The sequence below is a fragment of the Anguilla rostrata genome, chromosome 2 (assembly GCF_018555375.3).
Source record: "Anguilla rostrata isolate EN2019 chromosome 2, ASM1855537v3, whole genome shotgun sequence".
NCBI classification, from domain to species: domain Eukaryota; kingdom Metazoa; phylum Chordata; class Actinopteri; order Anguilliformes; family Anguillidae; genus Anguilla; species Anguilla rostrata.
Window position 1 is genome coordinate 17,438,289 of NC_057934.1, and position 21,219 is coordinate 17,459,507.

The 21,219-nt window shown below is 38.2% G+C and overlaps 1 protein-coding gene across 2 annotated transcripts in view; it reads left to right on the forward strand.

Annotated features, from left to right (window-relative positions):
- Positions 1–10,113: 10,113 nt before the first annotated feature.
- The window catches only part of lcor (ligand dependent nuclear receptor corepressor), a 56,486-nt gene continuing 45,380 nt past the window's right edge, over positions 10,114–21,219 (forward strand). For both annotated transcript variants that reach the window (XM_064320906.1, XM_064320907.1), the window contains exon 1: positions 10,114–10,245. In XM_064320906.1, the coding sequence (XP_064176976.1) occupies positions 10,149–10,245 (97 nt within the window). In that variant the 5' untranslated portion in view covers positions 10,114–10,148. The remainder of the gene's footprint in view (positions 10,246–21,219) is intronic.

The window sequence follows — 21,219 nt, forward strand, 5'->3', positions numbered from 1 at the left end:
TTAGGACTCATGAACTCATGAGTTCAATTAACATTGGCCATTTTACTGTGCATGGCTTACCAAGGCAGTAGTATTTATAAAAGATTGCAGATTGTACATAGGCAATGGTATACAAGATTCAATCACTCCAGTGGAGTCTTAAAAAGGTATACAAGTGAAAGCCAATAAGCTTTCTCTCCCGACACACCAACTTGCATTGAATTCTCTTTGTGTTTTGGACCAAAACATAAAAGTGCCCCTAATGAACATATTAATTACAAAGCTCTGTGGTTTTCACCCACATAAGAATTTTCATTATGTAACACAGTTTTAGTAAAGGGCAAATGAGCAAATCAATTAAATGGCCTTACCATTAAAAAATGAACTACAGGGTGCTCAGTTATTTAACTTGAGAACTGCACCGCATGAAAGAATTACACTAACATTAAATTAAGAGGAGAACTGTGAATCATGAACTGCAAAATTAATGACCTTTTCTGTGAACTGTTTTTGGTGGGTGGCTGGGAGACAGTGTGTGTGTTAAAACAAACACTTGTGGCCCTGTCACTGTATACTGCTACATTTAGTGCAGCTGGTGAAGGCTGCCCCTCAAAGAAGCTGATACTGACATTGTTTATAATTCAATTATTGAAAAATCCCAAGAGATTAATCTGACCCGACCACCCCTCACCCCCCAAAATAGCTTCTCACTCTTAGCTTATCTCTTCTCCAAACTGCACTGCAAATTGAGCCCTGGCAGTGTGTTGCTGGACACAACCCAGCTTGTTGGGATTTATACTCATGGTAGCACCTTTAAAATTGCAGAACAGATTTGAAAACAGCAGACATCACACTTAAACTCCATTTCCCATCATTCCACAATGGGCTTTGACCTGTTGGGAAACAACCAGACCCCAAAGCTGCTGCAAAGGCCATTCTCAAATGTTATACGTCCAGTCTGAGAATTTCAGCTGCTCCAATCCATTCCTCAGACCAACACAAAAAATAAAACTACTAAATACTGCATAAAATTTGCCAAAATTTAAAATAAAATACAAAACGCATCTTGCAAATGCTTTGTGGCAATGACAACATACTTCAATAACGACATAAAATAAAAGATATGTGTGTTCTTTGGCATTACTAAAAAATATAAGTTTTTTTTCCCTGCTCTACTTTGTTGGGGTAAATTAAAACACGGAACACATGCTGCCACATGCTGTTAGCACAAAAGGCCATGCACACAGCTCTCAGTGTGTTGGGATTTAGGGGGTTTTCTGCTGGCAGCTAATGGTTTGCTAAATTAGGCTTCCCATCTGTCGGTGCTTAGCATGTTACCCTTTTCTTAATCTGAAAGGTTCAGAGTGAAGATTTGGTTGAGTCTAAAAGGAGCCAGTGTAAGGATTGCCCGGAATGTATGTTCCTGTTTTTTTTTCCCGTTTTTTTAAATGTGATCCATTACAGGGGCTTAGCTTGCTAGTGCTCTCTCTCTCTACTGCTCCCACTTCTCTCTCTCTCTCTCTCTCGCTCTCTCTCTCTCTCTCTCTCAAACTCATATAGATAGCGTTTGAAAGCACACTGTACAACATGACAAGCTTACTATCCATACTTGAATGACATACCAGAACAAAACAAAAAACTGTCTATGAAAAATTAAGGTGTTTATTCCATTTTGGTTGCATTTGTACAGAAAAACAAGCCCTTCCCAGTCTCCCGCAAAGCAAGGATGTTTCTAAGCAATTTTTAACACATTTTCCTATGTCTTACTTCAGTTAAAATCCTATGTTTTCCCATTTGACAGCTTTAACCCTGTTCAGTTTAATCAGCGTAATATTTTAGTGAGCTACAATAGGACTTGTATTGGGTTGTGGTGGTGGCAGCCAGCTAATTGACATTTAGCTAAAATTATTTGCTGAAGTTGACATATGACTGACTAGCCTGATGGTAAACACCCTCGCACACACCCCCGCACACACACACATGCTCATGTGCACACAAAATAACATATGCGCGCAGGTACATGCATGCGCGCGCACCCACACACACAGCAAAAACAATTTGGTCAGAAAAAAAAAACACCCAATATGTCAGTTTTGAAGCCTTTCAGACCACAACCTCTTTAAGCTGGTGTCACATAAACACTTGCGTTTGATTGAAAAACCTACATGTGCTCAGATCTCTAGAGATTTGTTCCCATGTAATAATGCCATAAGATAGGCACAGACAAAGCTTATCCCCCCAAACCCTTCCCCCATTCAGTGCTTGCACAGTGCACCACAGATTAACTCTAAAGAGCAGTAACATAGCAACTGGTGCAAGCTAAACCATAAATGGGCCAAATAAAGGCAGTTTTGGTAGCATACATTAACATGGTATTTCAGCCATTATTAGATGATATTTTGCACATGTCACCCCCTACCCAAGTCTGACAGATTTAAGGACTCCGTTTTGAAAATACACTGACTGCATCTGCAGATATCTGAAGACTATCCGTAAAATATGCTGTTACAACTCCAGATACTGTTTTCAACTGTGATTTCTGGTGAGGGGGTGTTACTGGTTCTTGTTGAGTGAAACTGCAATTTTGTTGTTGTGCAATGCATTTTGTTATTTTTACCTGAACATTTTATTCTCACACCCTTCCCAATAGACCTCTTGGGAAAGTGGAGAATTTTACTCTGTACCAAACTTGTTGCAGTGTCACAAGTGAATGCGTCTGTGAACGGCTACAGAAGCAGGAAAGGAAAAACAACAGTTTCTTGGATCAATTCTTTATTTTCGGCATGGTTTCACAGACATGGCCGCAGTGTTTCCTAAGCTACAGACAGATCTCTGTTTGCATTTCTAAACAAGGAGAAAGTGGTTGCTCACCATGTCTGTTTGTCTAGAATTCACATGCAAAGGCCCTGGTAGGTCTGTGCATTGTGGAGCAATGGTGGTCACCATCCCTGCCTTTGCTTACCATGATAGAGCATATTTGTACTGGCAGAAAACCTTAATTAGAGTGCCATTCATCTTTAATGGCTAAAAAGTAGCAAGAGAAAGAATAGTTTTTGGAGGGGAACAGATTTAATCCAGGCCTGACTTTCACAATTATCTATTTAATAACACTGCATATTTAACCTAGCAAGTTGGCAGAGGCCAGCTCTTAGGCAAGGAAACAAAAACTAGGCTGCACTATGGCTTCCGTGCCCAGCTTTTTACAAAAGCTGTGAATGGAACCCTATACTTTCCGTTCTAAATATCAATTTAGAATGGAATACAAACAAAATTTCAATTTAGAACATTAATCCTCAGCCTGGAGTGCTTGAATGTACGTTCATAGTTGAGACTGTGTTCTATGGTGTTAGCAAGGGGCTCACAAACTCAGCAGACTCTTAATGGGTATTGAACATGGGGAAAGGAGTGGGGAGTGGTGGCATCTCTGAGTCAGGTAAACCAACGGAAGATCACAGTATCTTTCCCGAATCGCCCAGAAACACAAGTAACTGTAGTCCAACTCCCCACCAGGAACGTCAAAAGTCTATGGACGTAACCTGGAGTGTGGACTGAACAGTGAAATTATGAGTCCCTTTCCCAAGCCTAACGGTTCTACAGTACCTACGCCCTTTAAGCTAGACAAAGAAGTGATGTGGTAAACGGGCTAGGAACTCAGAGAGGTTTTCAGTGGCACGGAAAGAGATTGTTCCCTGCTACTGTACTGACAAGGATCCGGCTCTAAATATAGATCACAGCTGAGGTTATTTCACAACCCTGTGAAATGTAGCTTGGAACCCTGTAGCTAAGGACCCCCACCTCAATAAAAAGGTTATCAGTTGACACCTCTATACAACACCAACTGTAGTCTGCACCTTGGTAGGTATTTAACAAACGTACACATTACCCATTAAATCATGGAGCAACAAATGTACTTAGCATAAGATAAATACTTAATATTTATAACAATTACAATATTAGCAGAGTGTAAAGCAGACACAGTTTACTTTATCTGACAGAAACATGTAAATATAAACTCAAAAAAACAACATACACTTGAAGTAACTCCAAAATAGTATGTACTGCAATGCGATGTTTCAAGAGGCAGTACATATGAATAGATTAATTTGATAATATTTATTCACAATAATAAACATAATATCAGTTTTTATACCATGCTGTTACTTCTCAGGTCTCAGGCTGTGCCATGAAAAATATTAAACATACTTATTTTTCAAGAGCAATCAGGAAATATACACATGTTATCTGGACTTTGTTGCACAAGCTTCTCTGGAGTTACTTGAATTGTATTTTTCTTCTTTAGACCATGAACCCCCAAATACCCTGTACTTGCAATTTACATCTGACAGGTCATGAGAACATTCTAAAAATTTTCTTCACACCTAAAAAAGGTCAGAGTGAACTGAAACACACACCAAATACACTTGGCTTTCCATACCGTAAATGGTGCACTCTATGTCAAACCGAACATTGACTTAAATGCAAAAGTATTGGGACAGTGACACCATTTTTGCTGTTTTGGCTCTGTACTTCAGCTCATTGGATTTGAAATAAAACAATTAACATAGGCTTAAATGCAGATTGGCAGCTTTAATTTTAGGTATTTACATTTATGTTGGTCAATCTGTGCAGGAAGTAGAGCCCTTTTTATACATAGTACCCCCATTTTATGGGAGAAATAGTAATGCGATGACTGGCGGTACAGCTGTTTCTCACTCAGTTGTGCGTCTTTGCATCATTAATTCACGCACAACAAAGCTAGCAAAAGGGCTAGAGTTGATTCTGGCTGTGGAATTTTCATTTGGAGTATGTTGCTTTTGTCTCTCAACAAGAGGTCCAAATAAATGCCAGTGCCAGAAAAGAAGGTTATCATGAGGCTGACAAATCAAAAGAAATCAATCAATGACATAGCCAAAACATTGGGTGTGTCAAATTCAGCTGCTGGATATATTTTTAGGAAGAAAGAATGCACTAGTGAACTCTGCAATAGCAAATGACCACATAGACCATGTAAGACCACTGTAGTGGATGACCGAATAATGCTTTAAATTGTGAAGAACAATCTCTTTTCAACTGTCAAATCGATCAAGAACGCTCTCCAGGATGTAGGCATAGATGCGTCAAAAACTACCATAGAGAGAAGACAGTACCAACATAACCTCAGAGGGTTCACCCCCAGATGCAAACCACTAGTAAGCTTCAAGAACAGAACGGCCAGGTTAGAGTCTGCTAGAAAGTACATTTTGTTCTGGAACAAAGTTATATGGACAGATGAGGGTAGTATGAACCTGTGCCAAAGTGATGAAAAGAGGGAAGTGTGGAGAAAAAAGAAACTGCTTATGGTCTAAAGCTTATGGTACAACCCCCTGGCCCCCCCCATTTGTGAAACATGATGGAGGTAGTGTTATGGCATGAGCATGTATAGTATGACTGCTACTGGAACTGGCTTTCTTGTCTTCATTGATCATGTGACTGCTGATGGCAGCAGGATGAATTCATACGTATATAGAAACATCTGCTCAGGTCTACCAAATGCCTCAAAACTCAGTTGACGGTGCTTCACTTTGGACCAGGACAATGACCCCAAACACACTGCTAAAGCAACCAAGAGGTTTTCAGGCCCAAAAAGTGAAATGCTCTTGACTGGCCAAGTCAATCACTCATCTTGAATTCAATTGAACATGCTTTTCACTTCAGAAGACAAGACTGAATTCAAAATGGCTCAGAAACAGGAACTGAAGAACTGTATATAGGCCTGGCAGTCACCAAATACAAATGATTTGCAACCAAATACTATGATGTAATAAAATGACTTTATTTCAGATTATGTGAATTTGTTCAATTACTTTTGCTCCTCTAAAATTGGGGGAATATGTATAACAATGTCTACAATTCCTGCAAATACCCTCAAATTAGAACTGGCAGTCTGCACTTTAACCTCATATTCATTGTTTAATTTCCCATCCAATGTGTTGGAGTACAGAGGCAAAACAACAAATATTATTCCATTGTCCCAATACTTTTGCATTTGATTGCATGTAAAAATATGACTGATGCAATCTATTTACTTTTAAAAGAATAGGTGTAAAAATATTCCAGTAGAAAAATCATAGCTTATTCCTTATGATTCCATATTTGTATAACATCAGTGAAGTGCACATTACATGATCCAATGCATTACAACAATCCAATGTTATCCATGTTTATAAAGCAGTGTGCTGGAAATCTCTGTAATGGCACAGGTCAAGAAAAAGCACCCTGATGCTCTCATTTGAATTTCCTTGTCAATTCTTAGTGCCACACCAGATGTAGGGTGAGGCTCAAACTCAGGTATCCTGGGTGAGAGGGGGTCGTGCCAACCATTGTGCTAAAGATGAATCCACCAGCAGCAGAACAGTTAGGTAGCCCCACTAGTGGATTGCTACAATACGTTTTTGTCTGGAATTTATGTAAACCTAAGGTTTATCGTTGGTTGTTTATCTTATGCATCTATATAAATGTATGTTTTGCTGTAACCTCTGATGGAGCTGGCCACAGGTAATACTCTGTGTACATTATTTTATCAACTGCAATACTTTACTACAAGTGCAACATAACAAACACCCCACAAGAAGCATTTTGCAAATAGCAGAGGGGTATGGACACCAGGCCAACCAAGTAATTGGAGAAAAACTACCTTTACTACAGGGTAAGAGGTTTTACATACAGTAGGCTACCCCCCTTGCTTTGAGAGCACCTCCTTTTGTCACTGAAAGTGGGGACCAAACACCTATGAGGATATTCAATTTGGAATACATCTACACAAGTGAATTGTGGAGGCAAAAATGCATTCAAACAAAAACTTAAGATGACACAAATGCCACTTTACAGTTTTAATACAACTAATCTACGCTTTGAGACTATTGACAGTAAGACTGTGTTGCTCTTCTTCAAAAGACAGTTATTATGCCACTGCCTCACGTAAGTGACTACAAAATTCTTAGATTTTCAAAACTGTATTGTCTCGAATGGGATCTTGAACAAGGTACTGATTGAGATGTGCTCACCATATTTTTTTAGTTATATTTACTTAAAGCAGCGTAGGAACTACACGTATGTGTGTTCTTGCGTGTGATGCACACATCTCCGTCATAAAACGTTTCCACAGAGTCGTCATTACGTCATTGTCTTTAATGTCGCTGGAGCATGTAATATTGTCTGTAATATTGAACGTCTTCATCTGATTCTGACATAGGTCACTGGCATGACGAGATTAATTTGTTGTTAATCATTGTGAATGAATTAAAATTAAAACAAACATTTTACCTTGTTCATTTGTTTGACAGCTCAAAGCCATATAGGGCTTCCTTTTACATTTCAGTCAGAGTAGGGAAAACAATTATGCCTTCAGACAATAATTAGCTTTCCACAACCCAATGTCCTCTGGCAGCAAGGCTTCACTGTCATCGTAAAGTCGTTCAGCCTCATTGCTTGGTTTCCCGTACGTTTGTTTAAACTGCCTTCTGATTGGCTGTGCTTTCTTGGCTTCTTCCTAATAGACATTTTTGTAAGGGGCAACAAGCTCCAATCTGAACTTGAACTCGCCCCATTTTAATTTGCGGGAGTGGTATGTGCTAAACCGTTTGTCCTTATTTCCGTTTAGTGGAGTAGGCGACTAGTCTCTATGGGGGCATAAACTGTGAGGTTTATGTTTAATGGTATTATGTAACTTCATATATCAATTTGGTGATTATATTTAGCCCTTTCAATGAATGTTGATTTATGTTTCCCCTGTGCAAAACAACTGAGGGATATGGCAAATCTTTTTCACTCTCTGCTGAAATCAATTTTTATAAAGTCATCTGTAAATGCTGCAAATGAATATTTTTCTCTTGTTTGTTGGCAGGTAGATTATTAATAGTGAAAGTCAAGATGTCAATCCTAAAGATACTCATTTACTTTTGTCATTAAATTTTTTTTAACCCAAGCATAGCTACCTCAGTTTTTTGTTGTGCCCATTGCAAGCATATAAAAACTAAGTTGTTCAAAATTATTTATGATTTACTATAGGGAATTTTCCAACTTGTAAATTTGAAGTTGTCAGCTGGTTTTGGTCGGATATTAGTTATTGTCAATGTTATGTCACTGTAAAGTGTTGAAATTCCATTGCAATCTTAGTGATCTGTGTTTATGAATACAAGCTTATGTTGCGCATGAAATGCAATCTCTTATAATATTTTTTATGAAATCATTATCTAAATGCAACAGTAGTGAATACATTTTATACATTAAGAAAACTTTGAACATCATTTGAAAGGGTCAAACATGGCTTTTTGGCTGGAAACAATAGAAAAGGAAAAAGCAGACTTCAGTCCTCCTGAATTTTTGGTTTCAACAAATGTCAGTTTCTGAACTGAAGTCTGTTGTGGCAACACGTAGTGCCCTGTCTGTTTGTATTACTGTGGATGAAATAGATGTAGATAAGCTTGAAACAAATACTATAACTATATCAGACCACAAATACGACATGGCCAACTGTCTAATTATTATTATAATCTCAGGTGAAATGCAGTTTTAAATGGATTCAGTCAAAATCACAAAACTAGATTCCATTCCTTTTCAAAGCTTTTGAAAAAATAATAATAAAAAAAAAATAAAAATAAAAAATATATATATATATATATATATATATATATACACACACAACAGATAGAAACACAAATTGTTGGGCTGCATGACTTTGTCAGCATAAAATTTATAGATATATATTTTAAACAATGTTTACAACATGAACTGGAGACAAATGTCCTGTGTATCCCATTGATCAAGAAGGCTCTGCACTCTGATTGCAACTTAATATGGTAAACTTGCAAAGTGATTATCTCAAAGGCCCAATAGAAAGTGTAAGCGATGGGGGCTGAAATTTTTGGTTTTTGTGGCTTCTCATACAACTGGCCTATTCCGTGTGCCAAAAAAAAGGTTATGTATCACTTATTAAACTGCATATTTAGGTAAAAATCTTCTGTTACATATCAAGACAAATTGCGGATGTTATAGCCTCTTGGTGGAGAGAGGAGAAAGAGTGATGCATCCAAAATTATTGTATTTGTTAGTTTAAAAAAATGTTTTAAAAAATTACATTTTTTCTCCTGCTTTACACTTAATAGAGACACATAACACATATATGGGACATACAATAAAGTAATTAAGCATTGGAGCAGCTTATAACGTGATGCTATATGTGGGGATTTATTGAAATCGCAAAACCAGTTGTGCTTTCAAATAATAATAATAATAATAATAATAATAATAATAATAATAATAATAATAAACCCTAAGCCAAAGGGGGAAAACTTAAAAATTGTTCCATGACTCACTGGAAAAGTAATCTTTGCTCACTCTACATCAAAAAACAATTGAATATATTATGAGGTTTGAGTGTTTGTGAGGACATTTACTTATTCATTTCCAACTAGCTAGCTATGATTTCATTCTTCGTTGACAGTTATGGCACTGATAATAAAAACAATGAAAAATAAGCATTTGAGTTTTGTTGTCGTTGTCCACTGATCAAAAGCGACATAATAGGCTAGTATTTGGTTCCATAATGTATTATTTAGCTCCTGCTAATTCTGTTTGCATTCAACGACTATGAAGGGTTAAAGTTGATTGCGGAATATATTAATTCAAACTATTGCTATTTCTAGCCTACAGCAGCTCTGATTTTAACATTTTAACGTAGAGTTTAACATTTCCAGTTTGAATGATCAAAATATGATGTCATATTATGTTTAAATGAAAGGAATGTGTGTTAAATAAATGGGAAAGCCATGGAATGGAGAAAATGCAGATACAGGTTAGCCTACGTCCCGCAACAAATTTTAAGGAAACATACGGTTCTCCTAAAAAAAAATGTCCTAAATGTAAACAATGAGAATCCGACCCTTAAGTACTCATATGTGTTCGTTTTTGCACATCCTTGCACAAAGGTAAAAATAAATACATTGAAATATGTTGCTGATTGTCCAAAAATATATCGCTTTATTTTGGTGGGCGTTTGATGTTAAGATTCCGCAGCAGCGCCCCCTCCCCATACTCCACCCATACACATACATTCAAAAAAAGTCTTCATGACGTATAAGCTGGGAAGCACCCAGCAGAACGTGTGCGCCTGCGGGAGGGGCCGATAGAAAATGGCGAGTCTGTGCAAAAGGCAGCAATGCACGATCGAGAGGCGCGGCTTTCGGCAGGAACTTGACTCGTGGCGGCATAAACTAATTCACTGTGTAGGTAAGCTAATTTCCCATTGCATGGACAACCTGCTGTAGAGCCTGATTGTGCGGTGTTTTAAGTGTGCACTTTGTTTTGTATTGGTTTGTCTACAAAAATCTCTATCCAACCTTCAAGAGCAGCACGGGGCGGCTTTTTTTGTCTCACTCGGCTGTTTCTTTCAGCGCTTTGCCTCCCTCTGGACCTTCCCAAAAATGCAGTTTGAGTTTTATAATACTGCTTTCACAGTATCGTGCTTAAATTTGATGCCAGTGTTTGTTTTCAGATGGTTGAATTACAGACCGTGTTTTAATGTATATGTTTAATGTACGAAAATACCGTTTTTGCATAATTTCCCATTACTGTTTATTTATTGTACGGAGGGTGTATCACGTGAACAGCGGGAATTGTGCTTCAGCCAATCAGGGAACGTTCTGTTTTGCCAGGGTGCGCGCTCCTCGTTTTTATTGTACTGTATTTTTGTTGGGGGAGGACAATGCGCGTTCCCCTTATAATGAAGCCCGGCTCAATGCAGCGCGTTACCCTCTTGCCCTCGAATCGGCACTTGGGGAACGCGCATTGCTGCAATGGGGAAATGTCACTGAAAACAATTGTAAATTTTGGGAAGGTGGGGACAGAGGAATGACAGTGAAAATGACATTGATTTTACACCGTAGGCAAGGACGTCTAATGTTCATCAAAGGGCGCTTACTTTCTGAGATGATCTTTTAATAATTTAAAAACTGGTATTAGCTCATCATTTCTAACTTGTATTTTTTTTGGATTACCAGGATGAACGTAATTGTTATTATCCATAGGCTGCTAACGTTAGCTACCAATTGACATTTTGGCTTTGGGAGACGCGCTTTGCATTTCTGGTAGAACATCTTAATTTGGTATCTTATCGGGCAATTAGCCACATGCTTTGTTAGTAATTGTATTGGGCAGCGAAATTACAAAGCTAGCTGGCTAGTTGACTGCAATATTTCTATTTCCAATCAACACATCAGGCTAGGCTATTTTGGGATGTTAGTCGGTTAGCTTGGTGGCTATCTTGCACTCTGTATATTCATTCCCCTCCCCCTTGGCAGAATGTTCATTAGCTATCTTTAATCCGTTTAAATCTGTATCTAGGTAAATTCGATGTTATTGAGAGATTATGGTTCACTTCATGATGATCTGTTCACCCAAACGTTTGCTATTTTTCAACACTGAATTCCATAAGCTCCTTATATCGGTAGCAAAGCTAAATAACGCAGCTGGATTAATTCATTTGTTTGTCAAAATGTTGGATAACACTGTATCATTTGACCCATGTCAACAGCCAGTTAACTTCAATTCAACCATAAAGATTGCCGCAATTATTGAAAACGTCATGCGATTGTTTCCTCGTAACTGACAAATAAACACATTGCACCGTAAGTGAATAGAAGTGCGAATAACGTTGTCTTTGTAGTTAAATTATAATAATTTGGCATTCCATCACCCCCCCCCCCCCAAAAAAAAAAAAAAAAAAGATGTAGGCTATGGGCTACTGTGAAATCAAGCTTGTGCAAGGGCTCGCATGTGCCTGTGTGTGTCTCTCGCAGTTTGTTGACAGTATATCCACTGGAGCTGTTGCTGCACCTCTGCTATTGATTTAGGTATTGCTGCATTGTTATGCGTAGCCATAGGTGAGATGTCGCCACAGTGCCATTCAACACCCAGTTTTTCTTATTTTTTCCCTGTGCAATTACAGTTGATATTTCTTGGTAATACGGTTTGCAGTGTTATTAGAGATCTGTATGAAATTAAATGCATTATGAGAAGAGTGCTTAGTTAGTGGTCCTGGGTGCATCAAGTGCATCTGCTAAATTGTGTTGGTGCTAAATCACGATAATATTAATAATACTAATAATAATAATAATAATAATAGGCCTAATAATAAAAAATAACGGAATTCGGTTAAAGCATACGATCTATTAAAAAACACACTCCCTATGTTATTATAGGGTCCCCATTTATTTCAAATTAATGCACAGAGCAATGCAGGAAGACAAAAAAAATGAGGAACCTGAGGTGTAGCATAGCTACTACCAGTATGTAACATTGTTTACATTGCCAGAGGTGCTGTTTGTTATTGACATTTTGACCCATGCGGAGTAATCTGCTTTTTCCTGGAATCTGTTTTACTTTCATCTGTGCAATTGCTTTCTATGTGAAAGTTCAAAAGGTTTTAAAATGGTTTTGAATGATGACAAAAGAAAAGGTTTTGTTGAAAAATTATTTTTTGTTCTTTTCTCTTACATACTTAATTTTCAGGACATTGCTTCCCCTACTAAATGATTGTTTATCTTTACTGCACTAAAGTAATGTGAAAAGTTTGGAGTCACCGCTTATCAGCAAAAGTACCATCTTAATCTCAAAGTTGCTTGTTCACCCCATGTCCCTGCAGAGTTCAGTGCAGTTTATCTGCAGTGGATGGTGTAATTGGTTTTGACAGAAATATTTCCAAAAGTTGTTTTTGCAGGTTGCTTGATTGATTTCCCTTTTTTGTCTACTTAAAAAAATTAAAATGTAAACTCTGTATTACTTTTCAAAATGGGTTTCGTACTAATTATTGTTTTTATACACCGTTCCATATAGACAAATGATTATATGCTGGTGAGGTGTTCTTTTGAATGATTCAGAATGCGCTTTTATTGGATTTGCCTGAGGCTCCTGACTACTGCTATATTCCATCCTTGACCCACAGATAGCCTTTGTTCCCATATCATTCTAGCCTTTAAATCAATGTCATTGGATATTTCTGTGAAAAGAATAATTGTTACATAGTTAACTTTTAGCGTATGCTATTGTTTTAATTTTGGTGGAATAGAGCTTTGCCCCCCCCACCGCCCACTGCTGTTTAAAGGAAATCTAACCTGTTTATTTAGGCTATGGTGACACAGACATAAAACCCTGTGTAAAGGAAGATCATGGATGAGAAATTTGCACTCTTGTATCACAACACATTTCCTGTTTTCGAGGCACACATTTTGAGAATGTACAATTCCTTTGCGTGAAGCCTGAAATGAAAGCATTCAAAGTGATCATGTTTTTCGAAATTCAAGTTGCTAATGAGAAATATCTGATTGATAGTGTGCAGTGTTTGTAGTGTCTGGCCTGTTGAGTGCAAATTAGCTATTTGATGAGTGCATGAGAGAGTAGAGTAGCCTACATACACCTTAACTACTGTTCTCTTTGCATGTGGGTATGGGTGCAACAGCAGTGACTGCAGAGGCAAATTGGCTTTTTAAAATGTTTGAGTACATAAAGGGGGGAAATGTGTTAAAAAAGGGAAAATTTCATTTTTCCAAAATTACTTTGGAGAGTCTATTCAGCAGACATGGAAAGGGAGAGTGAACTTAGACTGGCTGTGTTAAAGAAAACTAAAAACAACTCCTGCGTTAATGGAGCTATTGTTTATTTTTCTTGTGAGTTGTGGCATGAAAATGGATTTTAGGCAGTTAGATAACGACCTTAGACAGGTACTTAAAGGGACAGTTCACCTAAAAATGAAATGTTTAATTTTGTTGTGCACTACTTTTCACCGAGGTACGACAACTGTGTATATCTGTGCCAGTCTCAACCAAAGTAATCTGGGGCGCGGTGTCATCAGTGATAAAACGATGTTGAAACGGTGGTATCTGGGAGAGTTGCAGCAGATATCTAGAATCTCTGCAAAACTATCTGGATGATAGATAGCATTCTGGGTAAGTGGAAATATAGCTTTATTTCATTTTTAGGTGAGCTACTCCTTTAAGCAAAATTTTATTAAAGAAAGCTAAGCATAGAGAACAAAAAATTCATTCATTTTCAATTCATTTTCTTAAAACAACTTTAACTGTTCTCCATTAAAGATGAGCCCATGAACATGAAAATGAACTGTATATAATACCATGATTAGGATATTTTAATGTAGCTAGAAAGAAAAAGGATGCAAAAAAAATGGTTTGCCAGGAGGTATGTAGGTAACGTGCAATGGGCAGCTGTTTTCCTGACCACACGGGCATTAATTTGTTTTCATAACAAACGCAAGTACATAGTAAGATTTAGCGTTTGTTGATGGCACGTCCAACTGCAGCAATAATGATTTGTGTAGTGATGCGTCTCACGGTCAGAAGTGTACTCTTGACCATTCTAGTGCTTACTGTGGCTAGCAGCTGTGCTTTGTGGCGCGTAGCTGACCGTAGTATCACTGAGGGAGGGACGGTTTCTGCTGGAGTACTCCCCACCTCGTTGCATAAGAGCGTTTCCTCTGGTCAACTGGCCGCTTGTGGGCTGCCTGCACAAGCTACATCATATCCGATCACAGGTTTGGTGGTGCTGCGTGTCCATTCTCCTGAATTGACAAGTGTGTTAGTGTTGGAATGTGCCAACAAATGTTTGGGTTTTACAATTGGGGAGCAATGTGGAAAAATAGAGGGTAACTGATTCTATCATTTTCTCTCTGCATTTGAACAAGAGTCAAGTTAATAAAATAATAATAAAGTATTATAATTAATTAATAAATACGATAAAATGAACTGGTTTCCTTTCTTCTTTGTGAGCCGTTTTCTTTAGTTTTCTGTTTTCCCCCTCTGATGATTAGATGTAACTAAAGTGTCTCACAACTGTGTTTTATTTCCTTTCTATTAATTTACCATTAACTTACAGAATAGCAGATGATTCAAAAGATTTTTTAGTTAAAAATAATGGATAAAGTAGAAAATATTTAGACTTGGTGATACTGTTGATTGGCCATGCAGTCTCCATTCTTAATAAAAATGGTAATTCACTTTTTGTTAGAGTACCACTCATGTAATAAGATGTTTAATAGAAAGTTTGACAGTGTAATGAAGCTGTTCGAATGAAATGGAATTTGAATGCGTTTTGATTTTAGGGTAGAACTTGAGCAGTGCTTTTTTGCAATTCATATTACAGTTTTCTTTCATGTTTGCCCTCTTTTATGGCCACAGGCGGTATCTTTAACTATCAGTCACCCATTTTGGGCCTCACCAACAGGTATATTGTATATCTTTTTTTGTGTAATTTTTTGTACCCTTTCACTCATACTGTGAACCCAGTCCCAATTGCATGAACCAAAGAGTGCCATACATTTTATCTGTTGAATGTGGGAGGGAGAATGCTCTTCGTTATATGAATATGTACTTTGGTTTAAGCAGTACTTCTGCCTAAGTGCGGCTGCACAGAAGTCCATCTGAAGCAGATGCCTCATTTCAGAAAGAGCGCACCTTGCTTTGTTGTGCAGTTGAATCTGAATTGAGCTGATTGTGAAAAATGGCACCACTGCCCTATTGTATTTATTTCATTTCTTTTGGTGTATATATAATTTTGAGGAGGGATGTTTTAATTGCTTAGGATTTGGAGTATAATTTATCTGCCCATTGAATCACATGATGGAAGTGCAATTTAACCAATGTCAAAAAATCTAACTTAATTCATTTGAAAATTATTATGCACAGGGATGGCGAAACTATTCATTCTGAATGTTTAGCCTGGACTACTACACACACTAACACGTGGCCTTTTTGTTTACACACATGGCCTTGTTTTACAGTGTCTGCCATTCGCTACTTAAGCTTTATTCTGACACTGATAAGCGCAGAAAATAAATCCCTCCATTTTTTGGTCCTCTTGCTGTAGCATCAGGTGATGAGCTTATCAAAGATGGGGCCAGATGTAGGGCTAGTGATTTATCGTAGAACAAATGATTTAGGTTTTAAATATACGCACATTCGCGTTCGCACGCACACAAGCTTACAAATGCATTTAGCCACTTGCACAGTTTTCACGTTTTGTCGTCTCAGAGATTTAAGTCATGAGCCATGATTGTGTCCATGAGCCGGCCGTCCTTATCAGTGCTTTTCACAGTAGGCAACGCTTTGCATTTCAACAAACTGTACCAATTTAGTGTCATATGACCAAAAACCTCACTTACTTAATTTGTAAAAGTGCTTTCTTGCAAACTCAAAATGGAATTCGAGATGGGTTTTTTTTGCCACTAATGGTTACTCTCTTGAAAATGTTATACTGGCCAGTTGGCTCGTGGAGAATTTACCCCTCGTCTTAGCCACTGAACATTGTAGCTCTTTCGAAGTTTCTGTTGGGGTCATGGAGGTTTCTGACTAGTTTCATCTTTCTTGGCTGCTCTGTTTTGAGGGACAGACAGATATTGGGTAGTTTACTGGTAGAACTTACCCACTTCCTTATGGTTGACTTCACATTCAAAGAGGTTCAGTGCAAGTTTGTATACCTCTCTCCTGGCCGTTCACTACCTTTATTGCTTGGTTTTTTTGGAAGCTCCTTGAAGCTTTGCTGAATATTCACCACCTTACTGAAGTGCGTTGCAAGAGCTGATGCATTTCATTTTGTTTATTTATTACCACGACAAAGGGAGTACTTGCATAATCAAGGCATCTTCATTTTTTTATTGGGAAATATTTACATAGGCCATTTTGCTATGCACACACATGCAAACTTTTAAAATGTAACTATTTGTTTTACTTCTTTAGATTTTCCTGGTCCATGGTGCGTTATGATAAAATAACTGGAGATGATTCTGGAATTTCTCAGAGGAACCACATGATTTGCTGTTGATGTGATGTTCCGGACACACATATTTGCTGTCAAACCCCTCCTAAAACATGACCATGAGAAATCTAGGGATGTCACTGCATTTTATATCGCTGCTTTCCTTTCATGATCGGCTGTATTGCACTTCTGTTTCATTTTTCCTTGATTAAATCAGATGTCGATTTAATTACTTCTTTCCACATGCTGAGCTTTAGGTCACACTGCTCAAAACCCAAGATTTTAAAAAGAAAAGAGGTTTGTGAAATGACAGTTTCATAGCATTGTGCTCTCCGTAGTATAGATCCTTGACCTTGTAAAGTAACAGTTTTTTGTGCAGTGCTATTCAGTGCCTTTTCACCTATTTGTAAAGGATGGAATCCCAAGCACTCATTTAATGTTCTTTTGCAACAACTTTAAATGGTTCCTTACAGCATTTTGGCAATTTTTTTTATTACTTTCTCAGTTGGTGTTTTTTGAATTGGAATATTTTTATATTCACCTGTGGGTAGTGAATAAAGGGCATCACAGTTGCACATAGAATTGACTACCTGCTGGGACTTTTGTGAGTGGGTGGGCCAGTTCCTGCAGTCTTAACTTTTTCCATGCTCCAATTGAATGAGGCTTTTTTTTTTTTTTAGATCTTTTTCTTTGCCATTTCCTTGCTACTGTCTCCTTGCCGAGACTTAAAAAAATGCATGAACAACATCTGAGAAGTCTCTTTGGGTGCTGAATTTCTCCTGTACTGCATTAACAACTGTTTGTGTGGAAGCTTTGCATGGAATCTGGCAGTGATTCCAATGAATTTTTTTTGCTGCTTTTTGTGTACAATTTTTGGTAAACAGCATTACCTTTTTACATGGCATATTTGCATGGAATGCATGACGTGCTTAATATAGGATAAGCCTTATGGGGTGAGGGGGGGCTCTGTTAGAATTTAAGTCTTAAAATTAGTTTCAGTGTTTTGGGCGGCTGAGGAGACATACCAAGCATATTTAAGTACTAAAGCCTCTCGAAAAAGAATTGTTTGCTATTTTCAAGGATATTTCTTTTCGCTAATTTGCGGGCTGATTTTAAACAGGCCCCCTCCTGCCTTCCCTCTTCCCCTTTAATTAACGAATGTCTGCCGTTGCCTTGAAACGGCATCACCGCGTCCTCCAATCAGGATCTTTTTGGGACTAACATCAGTTGTCCCAGTAAACTCATTTAGATTTAATTTGCACAGGGGAAAGTGTAATTTTTTTTTTGCCGCGAGAACAGCTGTAGTGTCTTCACACGCCCGACAGCGGTGCATCTGCGGCGGCCCGGATTTGCGCCGTGTGAATGATCTCCTTTGTGCGAGAGGGAAATAATGAGCCAAGACTTCATGTGAAAATCATATGATGAAACCGGCGCTGCTCTAAGAAGCGGGCAAAAAGACATAAGGGCAAATTTGAGGCGCTGATTGTGTCATGACAATTTGATCAGTGCTTGTTTTTTTCTTTCTTTTTTTTTTTTTTGCTTTTTGTTGGAAAACGCCATATAGTTTTGTTTTTGGATTTCGTTTAATTTTGTGTTTCCGGTTAATCCCACATCAGTGTAATTAGTTTACATGATAATCGTCATGGAAATGCTGTCATTACATCGTATTATTTGTTTGGTTTAGCAGCTTTCCAAAAATCTAGCCCCTTGGCAGTGCCCGACATTGGAGACATTTAGCCTTCTTTATCAGTTCTCCATTTAATTCCCTCTAAAACTCCCTAATTTAAACAGTGTAATGTGTTTTTGAAATGGGTTTATATATAAGCCAAGGTGTGATATCAGTTCTGGTGTGTATGTTACTTTATGGGTATATGGCTGGTGGAGATTCAAGTATATGAACCTTTGATGTCCTACATACTATTTTGGGTTCTTTCATTTGAAGCATTTGGGGGGGGGTGTACCTGGTCATGTTAAGCATAGCTTCTTCCTCTAGCCACAGAAACAAGAACTAATCATAGCAGATTTGGATATTTGGCCTTTATTTTATAGTGCTTGACAGAATTTTCAACAGGCCTAATTTCTCCTTCAGGCCCAAATCCAGCAGTAGCTTTGCTGCCAAATCTTATTTATCTTGAAGCTATGGCTCACCTGTCATTCAGTTTGGAAATTAATTTTCCTGTGTTTCTGATTCACGACATGCTGCATTTTAACTGTCAATCCCGGGCGTTGAAAGGGTGAGCTAGCACTTCATTGTTGCAAGCTGTATGCAAAGGCTTAATTGCATGAACAGCCTAGTGCTTTAAAATCTGTTTTGATCCTAGACCTTCCGGCCTGGAGGCATTGGCGGAAAGCGCATCTCAGAAGAAGGCCGTTTTCTAATTGTGCACAACGCTTATTTGGAGATTTTTGTTGTCAAGGCTCATTTGACATTATCTTTGTTATCATTGTGTCTTAGTCCTGGAAGCCTGAGTTCTTTCTGAGCTGTAGTAAACACAAAAAAAAAGAAACCCCTGTTCTTACCCTGTCTTACTGCTACAACCTCCTCCAAAACATACCCTGCCCCTTTTTTCACTGCACAGTCTACCAATTTGAGATTCCGTTGCGGGAGTACATGTTGACAGTGCTTTGCTGGTCTCCTTCTCCTGCTTACATTTTTTACATGCACATAAGTACCAGAAAGGTGACAGATTTGATGCTCAGCTGATGCTATAAATAAAGTGAAAATGTGAAGCTCAAAAGGTAACCTAATCACTGTCACCTGAACTGCTTATTTTTTCTTCATTTATCATTTTTTCTGCCAGTCTCACAAAGGTATACATAAACCCAGTAGCAAGTAATAATGTAAGCATGCTAAAATATTTAATTACACAAATCACAAATATAGTTGCATTCAGTGCTTGACTTTAACATCCGTCTGCCTCCAGGTGAGGGTAGAATTTGGCAGGGGTGTGCAACTCTTACTAGCTACTTTGGCGTGTGACCTTTTGGTAGCATTTTCTATGAAAAAATTTCTGGTGGTTTACAAAAGTGGTACTACAACTCCCATGAGCACTGGGTGCACACTGTGGGCTCTTCCCTTTGGCCATCCACTTCGCCCTCGTTCTCACTGCTTCAGTGGGAGAAGGCGAACTCAGCTGAAATCAAACAGCAGGCGAACGCGGTGCTGCATACAGATGTGTGCGTACCTGTACTCACTGCGGCTTCAGAGTAATCCTTTAGTGACAGTCCAGGCCAGCGGAGAGTGATTCATATTCTTCAGCTCTGATCGGAAAACCCAGAAGTGATAACGATTGCAGCGCCAAACGCAGAAAACAACAATGGTTTGGTTTGACATGAACTTCAACCTCAGGCTTTTCTGTGACTTGGACAGATGGACGTCCATGATTTCAAAGTTGCTTTAGTTTATTTCGCGCTGCAAAAAAAGAAAAGTCGCAGTCTTCGGTTTAACTGGTGGCATATAGTGCATGAACCTACACCAGTGTAGTTATTGCCACACTGCCAATACTGGTATTTTGTAATTGCAATTTAAATGCATCAACAGAGCTTCATCGTTGACATAAATGAATATAAGCGCATTGTACATGACATTATTTTTATTTGCATTGCAAAATTGTGCACGCTTCATCAGCATTATTTAAAATTGTGGATCCATCTACTCTTTGTTCTCCACACAGACAGATTTTGTTATTTAAGGCTACATTTACACCGCCTGGTAAAGGTGACCCAATTCCAATTTTTTGCTCACATGCAGCACAGATCGGATATGTATGTATTTATTTAATGTTTATTTGATAGGGACAGATACATTTAAACATAGATTATTGTCAAACAATGTCCAATGCAATGTATCACAGCATTTATAGCATATGCTAATTTCCAATGCTTGTCCCTAGATGGGCTTTTCAAACACACACACACATAAAATCAAAATGTGAACTACGAACAGTAAAAAAACACATGGAATCTGATATTTTAATATTTTATATTTTTTCCGTTTCAGGCCACGTTCATATGTGGAAATAAATCCAATAGGAATCGGATATCTGACTGTCATTGAAACGCACAGATTTGAATTTCCCGGTCATTGCAATCTGCTTGTCATTCAAATTGTGATATTCTCATACTTTCTATATATTAGGCTACATGCACAACCACTCCCCGCTGGTAACGGTGAATGTTATTAGAAGTTAAATGGAGGACGAAGGCTCAGTCCAGTGGCGAATACCAAGGTTACGTGCCTTTTAAGTAGGCCTATGTGGGGCAAAGAGTCTGCATAGGCCGAAATACAGGGGATGTTTATTGTGGACCAAAGAATGTTTCGAAAAGCAATAGCTTGAATTATTATTTCTGTCTCGTTTTGTGTCCATTGTAGGTGGCAATATGGCCGTGGCAGTGTGGTTGTTTACTTTCGTATCGGTAACCAAACGGGCTGTTGCAAGT